The following is a 15,419-nucleotide window of genomic DNA, read 5'->3' on the forward strand; positions in this document are numbered from 1 at the left end:
TCCCTAGTGCAAATATGAACAGTTATCTTACCTCTTGTCAGGAATTAGAATTCTAATATTCCTATTGAAAACCCTAACTCTCGCAATCCTAAAAAAGTGATCAGTTCTAGAAGAATTATAAGATGAAGAATTAGGTAAAATAAACTCAATTAACATAGATGAATATAAATTTAACCAAACTACAAGGGGTTCACATCAAGGGTTGTGACCCTTACCACAATAATAAAACTACCCAGACATATTCATGTCTGACAAAATAAAAGTAAAAGAAAATAACATTCAGAACCTAAAAGAGAAAAGGAAGATGAAGATCTTCCGTCTTGATCGATCGAATCCTTGAATCTCCGAGAAGCTCCCAAGAATTCTCCATCTCTTTGTTGTTTTTCTCTTCCTAGTTGTCCAAAAGTTCTTCCTTCCTCTGTTTCTGATCCTTTTATTAGGTTTTGGGAAAACCTCCTTTCACTTGCTCTCCAATTGGGCCTCCTTTTGGGTAATTCGCATCATATTAGAGTCAAAAATATATCGCCCACTCACTTTGCGCCAGGCTTGGCGCAACGTGCTTGGGAAAACAGAAGAGGGACTGCAAAATGGCGCATCGTGCGACGTATCCCGCGCACCGTGCGCCAGGTTGCCGCGTCGTGCGCCGCCTCCCGCGCTCTGTGCGCCGAGATGCAGTGGGGACTCGCGTAAAATGGCGCGTGGTGCTCCAGGTACCGTGCACTGTTCGCCGGTCCCGCGCACCGTGTGCCGACTTCAGAGCGCCGTGCGCTAGCGGGAAACTTGACTTCTCTGTTTTTGCTCCCTTTTGTGGCGTTTCCTGCTATTAAAACACATAACTTGAGTGAGAGCATGATTGAGAAGGAATAATCAATATTTCTTGCATTTAATGACTATTTTCACACATTTGTGATTAATTCCTTGCTCCTTTTAAGTTAGAAAGCATCATATGCTAGACGCACATCACCTTTGCAATAATTATGCACTAAGTCCTACAAAATACATCATATGGCCTCAAAATATACATATACATGTGGCAATGTAAATGACATATATACCTACAATCCTAGATGAGATGCAACCCAAAATGATAGGCTATCAACATTTGACATCTAGCTCAAATACGACAATTTGCCACCGGAGGCTCCTGCAACATGTGTACCTGAAAGCAGGTCCCCACAACACAGGGTGAGATATACAAATATACCTTAGTAAACCAGAGGTCCTTGGAGCATCTCTTCACCCCATAGTTCACTCACAGTATAATAGCAATAATAGTAAATAATGCAATAAATACATATTCATGCAGTATGTAAAACATCTCCAAGAGACATCCATCGAGCTCTTATGTCGTCCTAAGGATACTAAGATGCTAATAGTCTTACTGATTAGAGAATCTACCAAATATGATTTACGCATGGTCATGCAACATACAAACATAGGGAAACACCATCCTATGCCACACCCAGTGTATACACATACGTATAACAAAACATTAAACTACTTTATTGCATTTACATACACTATCAACAATCACTACCCCATCAGGACTTGGTGGAACAATAAAAGGATCAACACCCAAGGTCCGAAAGCCTACATCAATGCGCTTCCAAGCTTAACCTTTGTTCACCACCAATGAGCAAACAATCAAGCTTTACAATAGTATCAGCAATCTCACAACAAACACCTACACAAGGTGTAATGCAATTAGTCTATTGCATCTAAGCGTATATGTCAATATTCTCCAACAACAATCACAATTAAGGTATGAACTTACCAATGCTTGACTAAACTCAAGTAGACCAAGTCAAGTCCATAGTCTCTCCCAATGATTGGTCACTCATAATCAGTCCACTTGACTCTATCCTAACATCACAAAGGACCCAATCAATCAAACAACCAACCAAAGGCTCAACAATGCAAGAAAATCCAATTTCAAGCATAAATATTCCCCAAATACTGAAACTACATCAAATGACAAACTAACTTCACTTTAATCATTTATTTATCATTCCTAAAAAATTTTACAAAGAAATTTAACTTCAATCTCTCTCTAATATACCTCACTATTCGTGAATTTTCTTAAAATAAAACCCTAATGCACATATCTTCCAAAACGACAACAAGGGTTGGAGTTCTTACCATAAGTACAACTCCCAAAGGTGTAAGGAAGAGGCACAAAGCTCAAGGAATCAAGACTTCACCTCTAGCTCCACAATAGTTCCCACTCAGAACTAAGTTGGGATTAAGAATGAGGGGAAAATTTGAAGTGGTTTAGGCTTTGGAATGGAAGGTTTTGAGCAAGAAATGGAGAAGTTGTGATCTCGGGCTCATAACCTTGGCCTCTCCCTCTCTGTTTGGTGTCGCTGGAAGAAGAAGAAGTGATGTTGGCTTGTATTTTGTCACTTGGGTATAAGCTCATCTATCTATTCACCTCTATTCACTTCCAAACTTTACCTATGGACTGTAGTATTTTTCTAGACATATTTCTATTTTTACTTTTATCTTTTGGGCACTTTTGTCTACACACGTTTTTACTCCATAATTTTCACCGACTACACTTTTTACTTCAAAAGTAACTCTAATTTATTTAATTAAATATTTTATCTATTTCAACCCACTAATATAAGATTAATTTTTTAATTACATGCAATTAATTAAATATCATGGTGCGGGATATTATAAATTAAGTAAATGATTTCCTAAAGGATAGTTAAGGAATTTTAATTTTCTTCTTGCTGAAAGTGAAAGGTACGGATTTAATTAGAATAGAAAAGCCACATAGAATACTAATTTTCGTTTTTATGCGGCAGAGAAATCAGGGAGGTACAAAACGCGTAAAAGATATTGACCCATAGTTTTCACAATTTTCATTTCCAACCGTGTTAGTTAGACTGAAGAATAAAGCATAGGACAGCATTATCCTGTGTTCTGATTTGATTGTTGTGGCATTTGGGGCAATTCGGCTGAGTAGAAAAACTTGAAGTTGAAATCACGTTCTGAGTGGTATGGTACATAATAATGGCATAGACTTCAGAGGTATGAGTGTGTGTGTGTGTGTGTATGAATCACGTTGTGAGTGGGAGCATAAAGGCAAGGACTTTCGAGGCAAGTTGAAAGGTGCCTTTAAACTAAAAAGAATTATGTCACATATTTACTTATAAATAGTGAAGGAAATTAAGGACTTCACATAATAGCCGATCGACTGAATCACAATATAGCTGAGAAATGAGGTTGGCTTTTGTATTGAATTCCCTTTTCTATTTTGTGGCTTTGCTAATTCAAAATCAAATGTGTAATGGCTGCATAGAGAAGGAGAAAATGGGCCTGCTCCAGATCAAGGCCTACATCGTAGCGCATGATGGTCAGTATGCTAACTATGAATTGGAATCATGGGTTGAAGATAGAGACAGCAATTGTTGCGATTGGGACAGAGTCAGATGCTCAACTGGTCACGTAACACATCTCGACTTGTCTAACTTGTACGCTTCGGTAATGTTAAACGTTTCAATATTTGGTCCATTTGAAGAGTTGCACAGCCTCGACTTCTCTTACAACCGTTGTGAAGGCTGGATTGCCAATGAAGGTTTCTTGTTCCTATATATGGGCCATTCTCTAGCTACTTATATACTTCTTCACATTGGTTTCTCTATTGCAAATTTTCAAATAATAAATAAATGAAACATTTCTCACACCTTGTTTCTTTTGAAGGACTTCCAATATTGAAGAAGTTGGAGACCCTGGACCTTTCAGGAAACTCTCTAAATAACAGCATCTTGCCAAGTTTGAATGGATTACCATTGCTAAGAACTTTGAACCTCCGTTCCAATAAAATTGATGATTTTAAAGGCATGTATCTTTAAGTCTATTATTTTTTATTTTTTTATTGTGATTACCAACGATGGATCACGGCACTTGACTGCTTTTCTATACGATAAAGGTATTTTATTCCCTCTTTTTTTTTTTTTTTTTTTTTCTTTTTTATGTTTCCAAGCAACAGATTTTGTCAATTTTAGTCGGTTGGAACTGCTGGACCTAAGTTCCATTAATCATATGGAGGGTTCCATAGATGACAGAGCTACTTATTATCAGTATTGTTGTTCCTACTTATTTTAACATATATAAACCATATATTTTCAAAATAAAAAGTTGATAACCACCTTTACTTTTTATTTTATCTCTCGCTAAACTTTTTCCATTTTTCCTCATCTTTTTGACTTAACACATGCAAGCGGGGCCTTAAACAGTTCTTTCTTCCATTACCTTTGACAGCGGCCATAATTACTCCAGCACAGAGAATAGAAGACACATACTTTGTGCATCTTCACCTGCTAGCAAACAAAAAACCCTCGCCAATAATAAAATAAAGGGTACAGTCCCTTTTGGTCCGTAACAAAAAAATTATGATCCTCACTTTTGTCCCTTACAAAAAAAATATCTATATTAGTCTATTTTTAGAGACTAAATTGAGTCTTCATTTAATTTCTGAAAGACCACATTTTCAAATAACTGAAATTGAAATTGTAGAAGACCAAAAGTTGACTCTCTTTTTTGTAAAGGATGAAAATGGAGATATTTTTTTTGTTAGAGATGCAAAATGAGCTTTACTCTAAAATAAAAGTCCGTTTTTTCTGCTATCATTGCAGCTGATTTTTTTTGTAGTAGATACAAGAGAAAATGAGATCTATTCATTTAAAGAAATAAAAATATATAAAAGTCAGGATCTGTCAGTGTATTAGAAGTTTTTTTTTGTTGCTACTACAGAGCTATATTTCCCATAAAATAAACAATGCAAAGCAAGCATTAAGGAACCTTTATTCAGATAAGAAACAAAGAATTATAAACCTTGTTGAGGAGTGAAGGTTGTTTTGTTAACTTGTGATAGTCAAACCTCCAATTATCAAAGCCGAGGTCATTAGGAGGTACTGCATTATTACACTTACTGCACAAAACGTGTCAGCGCCACAAAAAATATGTTGTATAAGCTATCTTAAAACATGGGAATCTAATAGTTATGTATATCCACAAACATCATCTAAATTTATGTTTGCTGAAATATTGTTATGTCATTAAAGTAGATCTGGCATTCATCACAACAGACCTAATTAAAATGTGTCATGCAGCATATATATTTGTTACCAAGTTTCAATCTCTCAGACCTTGTTTCTTTTGAAGGATTTCCACGATTGAACAAGTTGAAGACCCTAGACCTTTCAGGAAACTGGCTAAATAACAGCAACTTGCCAAGTTTGAATGGATTACCATTGCTAAGAAGTTTGAAGCTCCGTTACAATTATATTCATCATTTTAAAGGCATGTATCTTTAAGTTTTATTATTATTATTATTATTATTATTGTGATTACCAACGATGAATCTTAATACTTGACTATTTTCCTATATTACAAAAGGTATTTTATTCTCTTTTTTCTTTTTCATGTTTACTTGCCACAGATTTTGCCAATTTTAGCCAGTTGGAACTGCTGGACCTAAGTTTCAATCATATGGAGGGTTCCATAGATGGCAGAGGTACTTATCATTATTGTTGTTCCAGCTTATTTTAACTTGAACCATATACGTCCAAACATTATTGATTACTAGTGTAAAGAACCTTGAGATAGACCACCCAAAAGCTAGCTCAAAGGGTGGGAGTGCCCAAGGCCTTATAAACTCCACATTAGTTGCACATCTAATGTGAGACTATATATCTCAACACGCCCCCTCACGCAAGAGCCCTTTGGGCTTGAAGCGTGGATTATGCACAGACCTAATTTTTGGTTTTAATTCCACTTTAAAGTGGGAGGCGGTGAGGGCTCAAGCTCTGATACCATATAAAGAACCTTGGGATGCACTACCCCAAAAGCTAGTTCAAATGGTGGAAAATGCCTTATAAACTCCACATTAATTGCACATCTAACTAATATGAGACTATATATCTCAACAACTAGTGTGAAAAAAAAACCCTGATATACACAGTTCCGGTCTTTTAAATGTCCCTTTCTTATTATATTCATAATATTCGTTATAAAAATTTTATTGTAAAGAGTGTATTCCTAATTCTCTCATTAAAAATTGAACTATTTTTTTTTTCTATACTCTAGTCTAAAGTATGCCTCAGACTAAATTATCGCTATACAACAACGAACACTAGGAACAGCTCCCTGTATATAAACTTCCTCATACCATTACTTTTTTTAATTTTGATTAGAAATTCAATTGTGAATAAAATAAGTCACACATTACGAAGGCGTGGACTCAATAATGTTCATATAAGTAAAATATTTGTGAATATAATGTTTGAAGATTTTGAGTTAAATATAATAACAAACTCACAATGTGATGCTTGCTAATTTAGTAAGAAGGATATCTCCCATGTATTTTGTTATCTAATTTTATACATCTTGTTCCCATTCATTGCATTAAAATGTTTAGTTCAACATATTTATTTTCTAATATTCCAAGAATTTAGAATGTCCAATTACTTTTAAAAAATACAATGGCTTTATATTTTTGTTGTAATAAAGCACAGATTTTTTAAATAACTACTATGACAACCTTCACGCCATTTGCTAAATTAAGTAACTATAGCTACCATGCATGTAGACAATATTTACCTCTAACGAAGAAATTCAAAATTTATAAAATGGACATTGTGCCCAAAATCACACCAATTAGTAGATGCCCAAGCTTGGGTCACTGGAGGTATAGGGATAGGAGACCCAGATATATGTAACTCGAAAGCAATAAAATAAAATATTACAATACGAAGAAGATTTGAGATCATATATCTTCTATTTTATTTATTTTTATATGTCTTTCTTTTTTTCCCAAATTTTTATATGATGAATTTTCTCAGCCTATATGCTCGTCTAAATTTCTCAAGCTTTCAACGAAGAACCTTTTGGAATTGAAAGGGTTTTTTTTTTTTAAATTGTTTCGCGACTAGTCCGATTCGGGGTGGGTCTCGGGATTAATACTTTAAACCCCTCTCAAAGACTACTGAGAAGGATCGAATACATGCTCTTCCCGCACCTGCTCAGTTCCCTAACATCAAGTGAGCTACCATTGAATCCAAAGGTTTTTTAACCCTATTAAACAACTATTCATTTAAAGGTAATATTCTGTAACTTGGGCTTTTTACGAACTGAGTACTTAGACATGCACAACTAGGCACCCTCGAGGCTAAAAGTATATCTTAATATTCATGATCTGGGTAACTTGCACACCGAGACACCCACTGGACTGAACAATTCCCTAATTTTATTCAAGCAGGACATCTAAATCTCCTTTCCGCGTTTGAGCACCTGCTTTAGCTAGCTTGCTAATGTCACTCTTATCATTTTGATCACAAACATATTTCAGTGACTCCTCTTGTCTCTTCTTCCTCATTTTGATCACACTTATCTTTTCTCCAATTTAGCTCAGTTTACTTACATAAAAAGCAGGAGGTAGGTACTCGGATTTTGTAATCTTTTTATGCCAAAAAAAAAGTCTTAATCAGTTTATATCGATTTTGGTCATTCGCTTTTTCGTAAATAAATCATGATTAAATTTAATAAAAAAACTTATGGCCCAAATAATAGTAAATTGGCCCAAAAATGTTTATCAAATAAATTTAATGAAAATGATGCAAACTTGCGCGTACACACGTGTAAGTTTATTTTGTTTGATTTTATTAATGAAAATGGAAATCTGAACTAAATTAAATTAAAAGTAACTAAATTATATATTTGTTTATTTTTGAAAATATTCCTATCAGTTCATTGCTTCGCAACTAATCCAATTCGGGACGGGTTCAGAATTAAGGCTTTAAAGTTTAAACCTCTTCCAAATGTGGTACTGGAGAGATTATGTTATATATTTTGTTTTCTATTAGACTATTGGCTTTGGTTATAAGCACTAATAATATTTTTAATACCAAACAGATAACACGAAACAAATTATGGTAAAAACTTCAATATGGCCAGACTTTGATATTATGACAAATTTGTTACAGGCTCATAAATATTATTTATCTCTAACAATATTTTTCTTATTACAGGTCTTCAGAAATTGGGAAACTTAAAAGTTTTAGACTTGTCTGGAAATTATTTGAACGGCTCAATAAAAGGTATTATAAAAGTAATTTAATACACACATATATAATTTGTTTCGAAATATTATTTAGGGAAAAACATAATTACGGCATGTTAATAAAATACGTATTTTAAAATTTTTGTTAAATATTTTAAAAAGTCTTACAACCAAACTCATGCTTTTATTTTATTTTTTTGTTAACAAGAATGGTAAAATAAGCTAATAACTTAACAATCTTATAAAAATGACATGCAATATTTTAATTATAAATCCTAAACTTTAAAAATACTTCAGTTCAGAACGATACTTTAAATTATTATTAATATTTCTTCCTTTAACATTTAGTGGCATGATATTTTTTCTAAACAACTTTTCATATATACTCAAGGATTGTTTCCACAAATAAGGATTCGCAATGCAAAATCTGACCAATATATATTATTTATGGCAGGAATTTGCAAAATGAAGGATCTTGTAGAGCTGGATCTTAGCAGCAACAAGTTTAGTGGTCCAATTTCAGGGTGTTTAAGTATATTAAGGAACCTCCAAGTCCTTGATCTCTCTCATAATATGTTCAGTTGCAATTTTCCATCATTCACAAGCAATCTCACATCTCTCGTGTACTTGTCTTTCCTTGACAATTACCTACAAGGATCATTTTTATTGAGCACCTTGGCTAACCATTCCAACCTTCAGGTTCTGTATATTAATTCTCTAAGTCCTGGTGCACATGTTGAAACCGAAAAGACTCAGTGGGTTCCAACATTTCAATTAAAATCCCTCATCCTTCAAAGCTGCAAGTTAAACATGGATAAAGGAAGGACCATTCCTAGTTTTCTTCTATATCAAAAAGACCTGCAATCTATTGATCTCTCCCACAACAAATTAGTTGGAGCATTCCCAAGTTGGTTGATACAAAATAATTCAAGACTCCAAATTTTCTTTTTGATGAGTAACTCATTTGGGGGGCATTTTCAACTATCCTCCATCAGACAAAACTTATCCATCCTAGATATATCAAACAACAATATCAATGGTTTCCTGCCAAAAAATATTGGTACTTTCCTTCCTGAGATTAAGATGTTGAATATGTCAAAGAATAACTTTGAAGGAAATATACCTGCATCAATTGGTAAAATGCAACAAATTTCCTTTTTGGATTTGTCTGACAATTCCTTCTCGGGTGAGTTACCGGAACAACTAGCCACAAATTGGACTAACCTGGAAACCTTGAAGCTTTCTAATAACTTTCTCCAAGGGAATATTCCTAGATTTTCTAATTTGTACGAGTTGTATCTCAACAATAACAAGCTCTATGGCACTCTTAAAGAAGTGTTGGAAAATTTAAACAGTGGAGAATTGGCATTATTAGACATATCCAATAATTCAATCTCAGGTGAAATTCCTGCTTCAATTGGGAAGTTTTCATCACTCGGGATTCTTCTTATGGCAAAAAATCAATTAGAAGGTGAGATCCCATTTGAGTTTTCCAACCTGACATACCTTTTTATGTTAGATCTTTCTCAAAATAGAATATTAGGGTCAATCTCGAGTATGAATCTTTCATACATGAGATACTTGTATTTGCAAAAGAATGCTTTCTCAGGCTCTATACCTTTCACATTTTCTGAGGGACCAAAGCTAGTAACTCTAGACTTGAGAGATAATAATTTTTCTGGGAGTATCCCTTATTGGATGGATAAGCTGTCAAATCTAAGAGTGCTTTTATTAGGAGGGAACAATTTTCATGGTCATATCCCAATCCAATTATGTCAATTGAATGGTATCACCATTATGGATCTCTCACTCAACAAGCTGAATGGTTCAATACCATCTTGCTTCAATAATTTGTCATTTGGAATGCTAGAAACTTATAATCATGACCCTATATTTGAATTCCCATGGCCAACATCTGCACTTGAAGGCACAACCTTTTTTGATTCTAGAAACTTCCTTAATGTAAGTGTGTCATTGTATAAAGTGTATCCACAGAATATGCTTTCTGGTGAGATGGTATCCTTTTATGAGGTAATAGCAACAATTGTGGAATTTAGAACGAAGAGTAACTACTACTCTTATGGAGGCAACATCCTAGAGAACATGACTGGATTGGATTTATCATGTAATATGTTAAGTGGGATCATCCCTTCTCAAATTGGAAACATGCAACAAATTCATGCCTTGAACCTATCCCATAATTATTTGTTAGGTTCTATACCAAACACTTTTTCCAATCTTACCCAGATAGAGAGTCTTGACTTGTCCTACAACAACTTGTGCGGTGAGATACCTTCTCAACTAACACAGTTGAACTTTTTATCAATCTTGAATGTGTCATACAATAATCTATCTGGAACACCACCAAGTACAGGACAATTTGGAGACTTTGATGAGGACAACTACAGAGGTAATCCTGGTCTCTGTGGACCACTACTGAAGCAGAAGTGTGAAGGTGTTGCAACTCCGCCATCATCAGAATCCAACAACACGGTAGCAAAGGAAACAACAGTGGACATGGAAGCATTCTATTGGAGTTTTTGTGCATCCTATATAACAATACTGTTGGGGTTCATAATGGTGCTCTACATAAATGCTTATTGGCGCATGGCCTTGTTTTATTATATGGGTAAGATTATACGTACATGTTTTCCATCATTTCCTCTGTACTGAAAAATATCAAATTGTTGTGATTATTTGTAAGAACATTCCCACAAATAATCCCAATACTTTGGGACCCTGTTTTTGTATTTGAATTAAAATGGAGAGGTTGATGTTCTCTTTCTCTCTTTTTGCATTGTTCCCATTTTCGCAATTTTGGGGAAGAAGAAGGAAGAACTCTTGCTTCTTTCATCTGGTTGTTCTTTTTTTTTTTTAAGGAAAATTCTTCATGCATGTTTTATATTCCTCCGCTTTTGCAATTGTGGATTACATTACTTTCATTTAAACTTTACTTTCCTGGAGTTTTTAAAATAGAATAAACAAATTGAGAGCAGTTTCCAATAATTTTTTTTTTTACATTCTGTTATAAAACCCATGAGATTATAAAATTTAGTATTATTAAAAATAATAATTTTCCTGCAAAAGCTCAATTAACAGAAGTAATAAAATGAACTTGTGTTTTTACAAAAAAAATGCAATAATTTTAAAAACAAAAAAACGTTATTAAGATGATGTTTTTTTAATAAATTTTGAAAACTTAATAAACAATTATGTGAACATAATTTGATAAATACACCTATATCAGGATCCTACACAAGATTATCTTGCTCGTTAATGGAGTCTATATACGAAAGCATTTGACTCCAATGATTCTTGGTAGTAGTTATATGTTAGTCTAATTGATATCTCAGCCTTAATGTAACTCCTAATAACGACTATACCATTTTGACTTTGGCCTAAAGTTAAGAAAAAAAAATGTATTTCAGTTTCTTCTTTTAAATGAGAAGTAAAGATAGAAATGAAACGGTTTTTAAAGAGAGAAAGAGTAGGCCAAGGAAGGTTTCTCCTCCTAAGGTTTCAAATTCTTTTCCTTAATTGAATCCTTTGTTTATCATAAATGATTTTCATATAACAAGTTTGATTTGTTATTATGGCAATAGAAATAACAAAAAATACAAATCCAACATAATTAATATCACTAAAAACCCATAAAAGAAAATGGAAAAGAATACATTCAAAAGAGAATTTTGTAACGACCATTGATGTTCTTAACATAAGATTTAATTTAAATGAAAAAGAAAAGAATACATTAAAACGCAACAAAATAATCACATTGAAAAGTGAATTTTTTAACGACCATTGATGTTCTTGACATAAGATTTAAGTGGTGGAGGAAAAAAATTTAAATTATATAAAAAGGAAGATAAAGTGCCACCTCTTCCCTTCTTCACCAAGGAACTCCCTTATTCTCTCATGACAACCACCAAAGACACCACATTTCTTCATCTTTCTACCACCCAACCATTGTAAACACTTGAAAGTAAGAATTTTGGAGGAGAAAAATCTCTTCTTCTGAAATCAAGATTCTGTTTTGTTGGGTTTAAGGGCTTCCCCTCCTTCATTTGGGAGCTTGAACTATTTACACACATCTTGGAACACCTAGGAGCTCTCTTTTTGCAAAAAGAACCAACCTTTGGAAGCTCCACTTTGGTGCACCTTGCCGGACAGTGGAAATGAGTAGTGCTAGAGCCTTGAAAATTCCTTTCTTTAACTACTTTGAAGCTCTTAGATATATACCTCAACCTTTTTCCTTTGTGTTTTTATGAAAATAACATGATTTGGATATGTAAAATGGGAATTTTGGTAAGTAGGTGTTAGTTATTAAATCCAAAAGTAAAATGAGTACGTTGAATCTCTAGAAGGGTGAAAAATCGAGTCTTGAACGGATCATTTCGCATTGAACGCTATTTTGGGCAACTGACACAAAATGGATATTGAAAATCTGATATCCGGATATGGATATTCCTTGATAAATATCCAGATAGTGAGATAACAGCAGACCTAGTTTAGTAAAATCGCGATATCTCAAGATAACCGTATTTTGTGTTTGAAGTAGCAACCCTGCTCTTGGAAATCCAGTTTACAGCAGTCATTTTGCGAAAAATATATCTCAAGTTATATAAATCCAATTGAGACATATAATATGTAGTTGAAAATCTTCAGATATCTAGTTTAACATGGTAAAATCTTAGAATTTTTGGTAAAGAGAGGCAACACCAATTTTAAAAAATGGTAAACACGGTTTAGTGCCGAATACGCCAATAGAGTTACTTTCTTTGGTTTGTTCTTCAAGGAAATAACTTAACACCGAGTGTGGGGTATAGGGTGAATCCTTATACTTGTATGTAGCAAGAAGTTGCGTAAATCATACGATATGTCTTTGGCCATAGGATTTATCTTTTGCACACGCATGTTAAATACTTGATGATATATTATATTGTTTTATAATGATGCACTATTTTACGATGATTGTATTATTTTGCTATTATTATTGCTAAAGTGAACTTAGGGGCGGAGAAATCCTTCGAGAACCCCTAGTATACTGAGATTGTCATCTCACCCCGTTTGGGGACCATTTTTCAGGTGTTGAGACTCATGATATGGGTGCATCTTGAGGCAAGAGGCCGACGTAAAGATATTGACATGTTGCATTTCTTTCATTTGTTAACAGAGACCGAGTCTGTTGATCAGGTGATGCCTCAACTAGAGGCTGTAGACACCCATCTCCGTAGGACTTTTACGGTTAGTCGTCCACCTAAGAGGTACAAATTTATGATTGAGAATCAGCAAACCGTTGAGGATAACGAGCCTACTTCCTACACTGAGGCAATCAAGGATGTTGACTCCTAAGAATGGCATAAAGCCATGGAGTTCAAAATAGATTCGATGTATCAGAACAAGGTATGGACCTGAGTTCCATCACCTAAGGGAATTATTCCAATTGGGTGTAAGTAGGTCTTCAAAAGGAAGACTGATGTTGATGGCAACATCCAAACCTATAAAGCTAGGCTAGTTGCAAAGGGCTATCATCAAAGGCAAGGCATTAACTTTGAGGAAACCTTCTCACCCGTTGCTAAGATAAAATCTATTAGGATCATATTAGCCATAGTCGCGTATTATGATTATGAGGTTTGGCAGATGGATGTAAACACCGCCTTCTTGAATGGTTTCTTGAAGGAGAAAGTGTATATGACACAACCTGAAGGTTTTCAATCCAAAGGCTAAGAGCATATGGTATGCAAAGTTCAGAAATCAATTTATGGGCTTAAGCAAGCTTCAAGGAGCTGGAATCTTTGTTTTGATGAAGTTGTTAAGGGTAACAGCTTTATCAAGAATGAAGATAAACAATATGTTTACTAGAAGGTTAGTGGGAATGTTATTGTCTTCCTTGTACTTTATGTGGATGACATATTACTCATTGGAAATGATATTCCCATGTTGTAGTCTACGAAGATTTGGTTGTCAGAGAACTTCATCATGAAGGATATGGGAGAGGCGGTCAATATACTTGGTATTAGGATCTATAGAGATAGATCCAAGAGGTTGTTGGGTTTATCCCAATCCACGTACACAAATAAGAAGCTCATGGGTGGGTCGAAAAAGGGTTTTCTCCTGTCAGTCATGGCATTCACCTTTCTAAGGCTATGTATCCTCAGACACTGACTGAAAGGGAATGCATGGAGAGGATTCCATATGCATCAGCAATTGGATCCATCATGTATACTATGTTATGTACGAGACCAGACGTCTTTTATGCTTTGAGCATTACGAGTCGAAACCAGGCTAACCCTAAGAGGTCATTGGATGGTCGTAAAGACAATTTTAAAGTACTTAAGAAGGACTAAGGATCTGTTTCTTGTTTATGGTGGTAGTGGTGAGCTGAAAGCGAAAAGGTTCACTTATGCAAGCTCGCAGAGTGGCAAAGATGACTATAAATCTCAGTCAGGCTTTGTTTACACATTAAATGGTAGAGCAATTTGTTGGAAAAGTTCCAAACAGTAGACCACGACAAACTTAACTACCGAGGCAGAATACAAAGCAGCTTCAGAAGCGACTAAGGAGGCAGTCTGGAACAAGAAGTTTGTTATTGAACTTGGAGTGGTTCCTAGCATTGTTGATCCAATACCTATGTATTGTGACAACACCGGAGCTATAACTCAAGGTAAGGAACCTAGTTCTCATCAGAGGTCTAAGCATGTGCTCCACAAGTATCACCTCATCCAAGAGATTGTTGAAAGACTGGAGATAAAGATGGACTACGTTCCCACCGATGATAATTTTCCCGATTCTCTGACGAAGTGTCTCTCTTAGAGAAAACATGAGTATTTAGGTTTGACACGTCGACCTGATTGGCTTTAGGCCAAGGGGAGATTTTTAATATGTACGTGTCATAAAGACAATCTATTTTATCATATGACCACCTTGTACTGTTTGGTATTTCATGATTTATACATTTGAGTATGCTTAATCTTTATCATATTTATGTCTCGCCTATATTTTACGGTTAATATGTGTTTAAAGATAAAGGCCTTAGGAATAGAACAGGTGTTTCACTCGAGGGTCTGTAATAGGGATCATGATCATGAGGACTCGAGGACACTACATATTTATTGCTTGAAATTTGTTTCTAGTCTTGAGTCACCAAGATAGGACACTGGTGATCTCAATAAGACTAGTACAACATCATCTACTTGTATAGAGATACAAGGTAAGGACCTCAAGGAATGCAGGCATGATGATGCCTTAGCTGATGTCGTGGGTGGATATGTTAGAGAACAGATGGCACTGAACTGACCCTCCGAGAGACTCCACAAGGATTCATTATAGAGAGTATATTTGGATTTGTAAA

General features: G+C 34.8%; 1 protein-coding gene across 1 annotated transcript; it reads left to right on the top strand.

Annotated features, from left to right (window-relative positions):
* The first annotated feature begins 3,225 nt into the window (after window positions 1–3,225).
* Window positions 3,226–14,881, top strand: LOC133303321 (receptor-like protein 9a). The gene is made up of 10 exons (XM_061503212.1): window positions 3,226–3,583; window positions 3,709–3,846; window positions 5,155–5,290; window positions 5,424–5,524; window positions 8,037–8,093; window positions 8,523–8,993; window positions 9,066–10,697; window positions 13,242–13,396; window positions 13,526–13,775; window positions 14,601–14,881. Exons 1-10 carry the CDS (start codon window positions 3,226–3,228, stop codon window positions 14,879–14,881), a joined length of 3,579 nt encoding a protein of 1,192 aa, XP_061359196.1.
* The last annotated feature ends 538 nt before the right edge of the window (window positions 14,882–15,419 follow it).

This window comes from Gastrolobium bilobum, unplaced genomic scaffold (genome assembly GCF_033153095.1).
Source record: "Gastrolobium bilobum isolate Gb01-03AN ecotype WA unplaced genomic scaffold, APGP_CSIRO_Gbil_v1 utg3921, whole genome shotgun sequence".
Taxonomy (NCBI): Eukaryota; Viridiplantae; Streptophyta; class Magnoliopsida; order Fabales; family Fabaceae; genus Gastrolobium; species Gastrolobium bilobum.

Excerpts from the sequence above, each read along its gene's own strand:
- LOC133303321 (XM_061503212.1), top strand. The coding sequence starts at position 3,226 with ATGAGGTTGGCTTTTGTATTGAATTCCCTTTTCTATTTTGTGGCTTTG. Across the intron at positions 13,397-13,525 it reads AGCCTACTTCCTACACTGAG|GTCTTCAAAAGGAAGACTGA; the intron begins GCAATCAAGGAT and ends GGGTGTAAGTAG. Across the intron at positions 13,776-14,600 it reads GTATATGACACAACCTGAAG|AATACAAAGCAGCTTCAGAA; the intron begins GTTTTCAATCCA and ends CTACCGAGGCAG.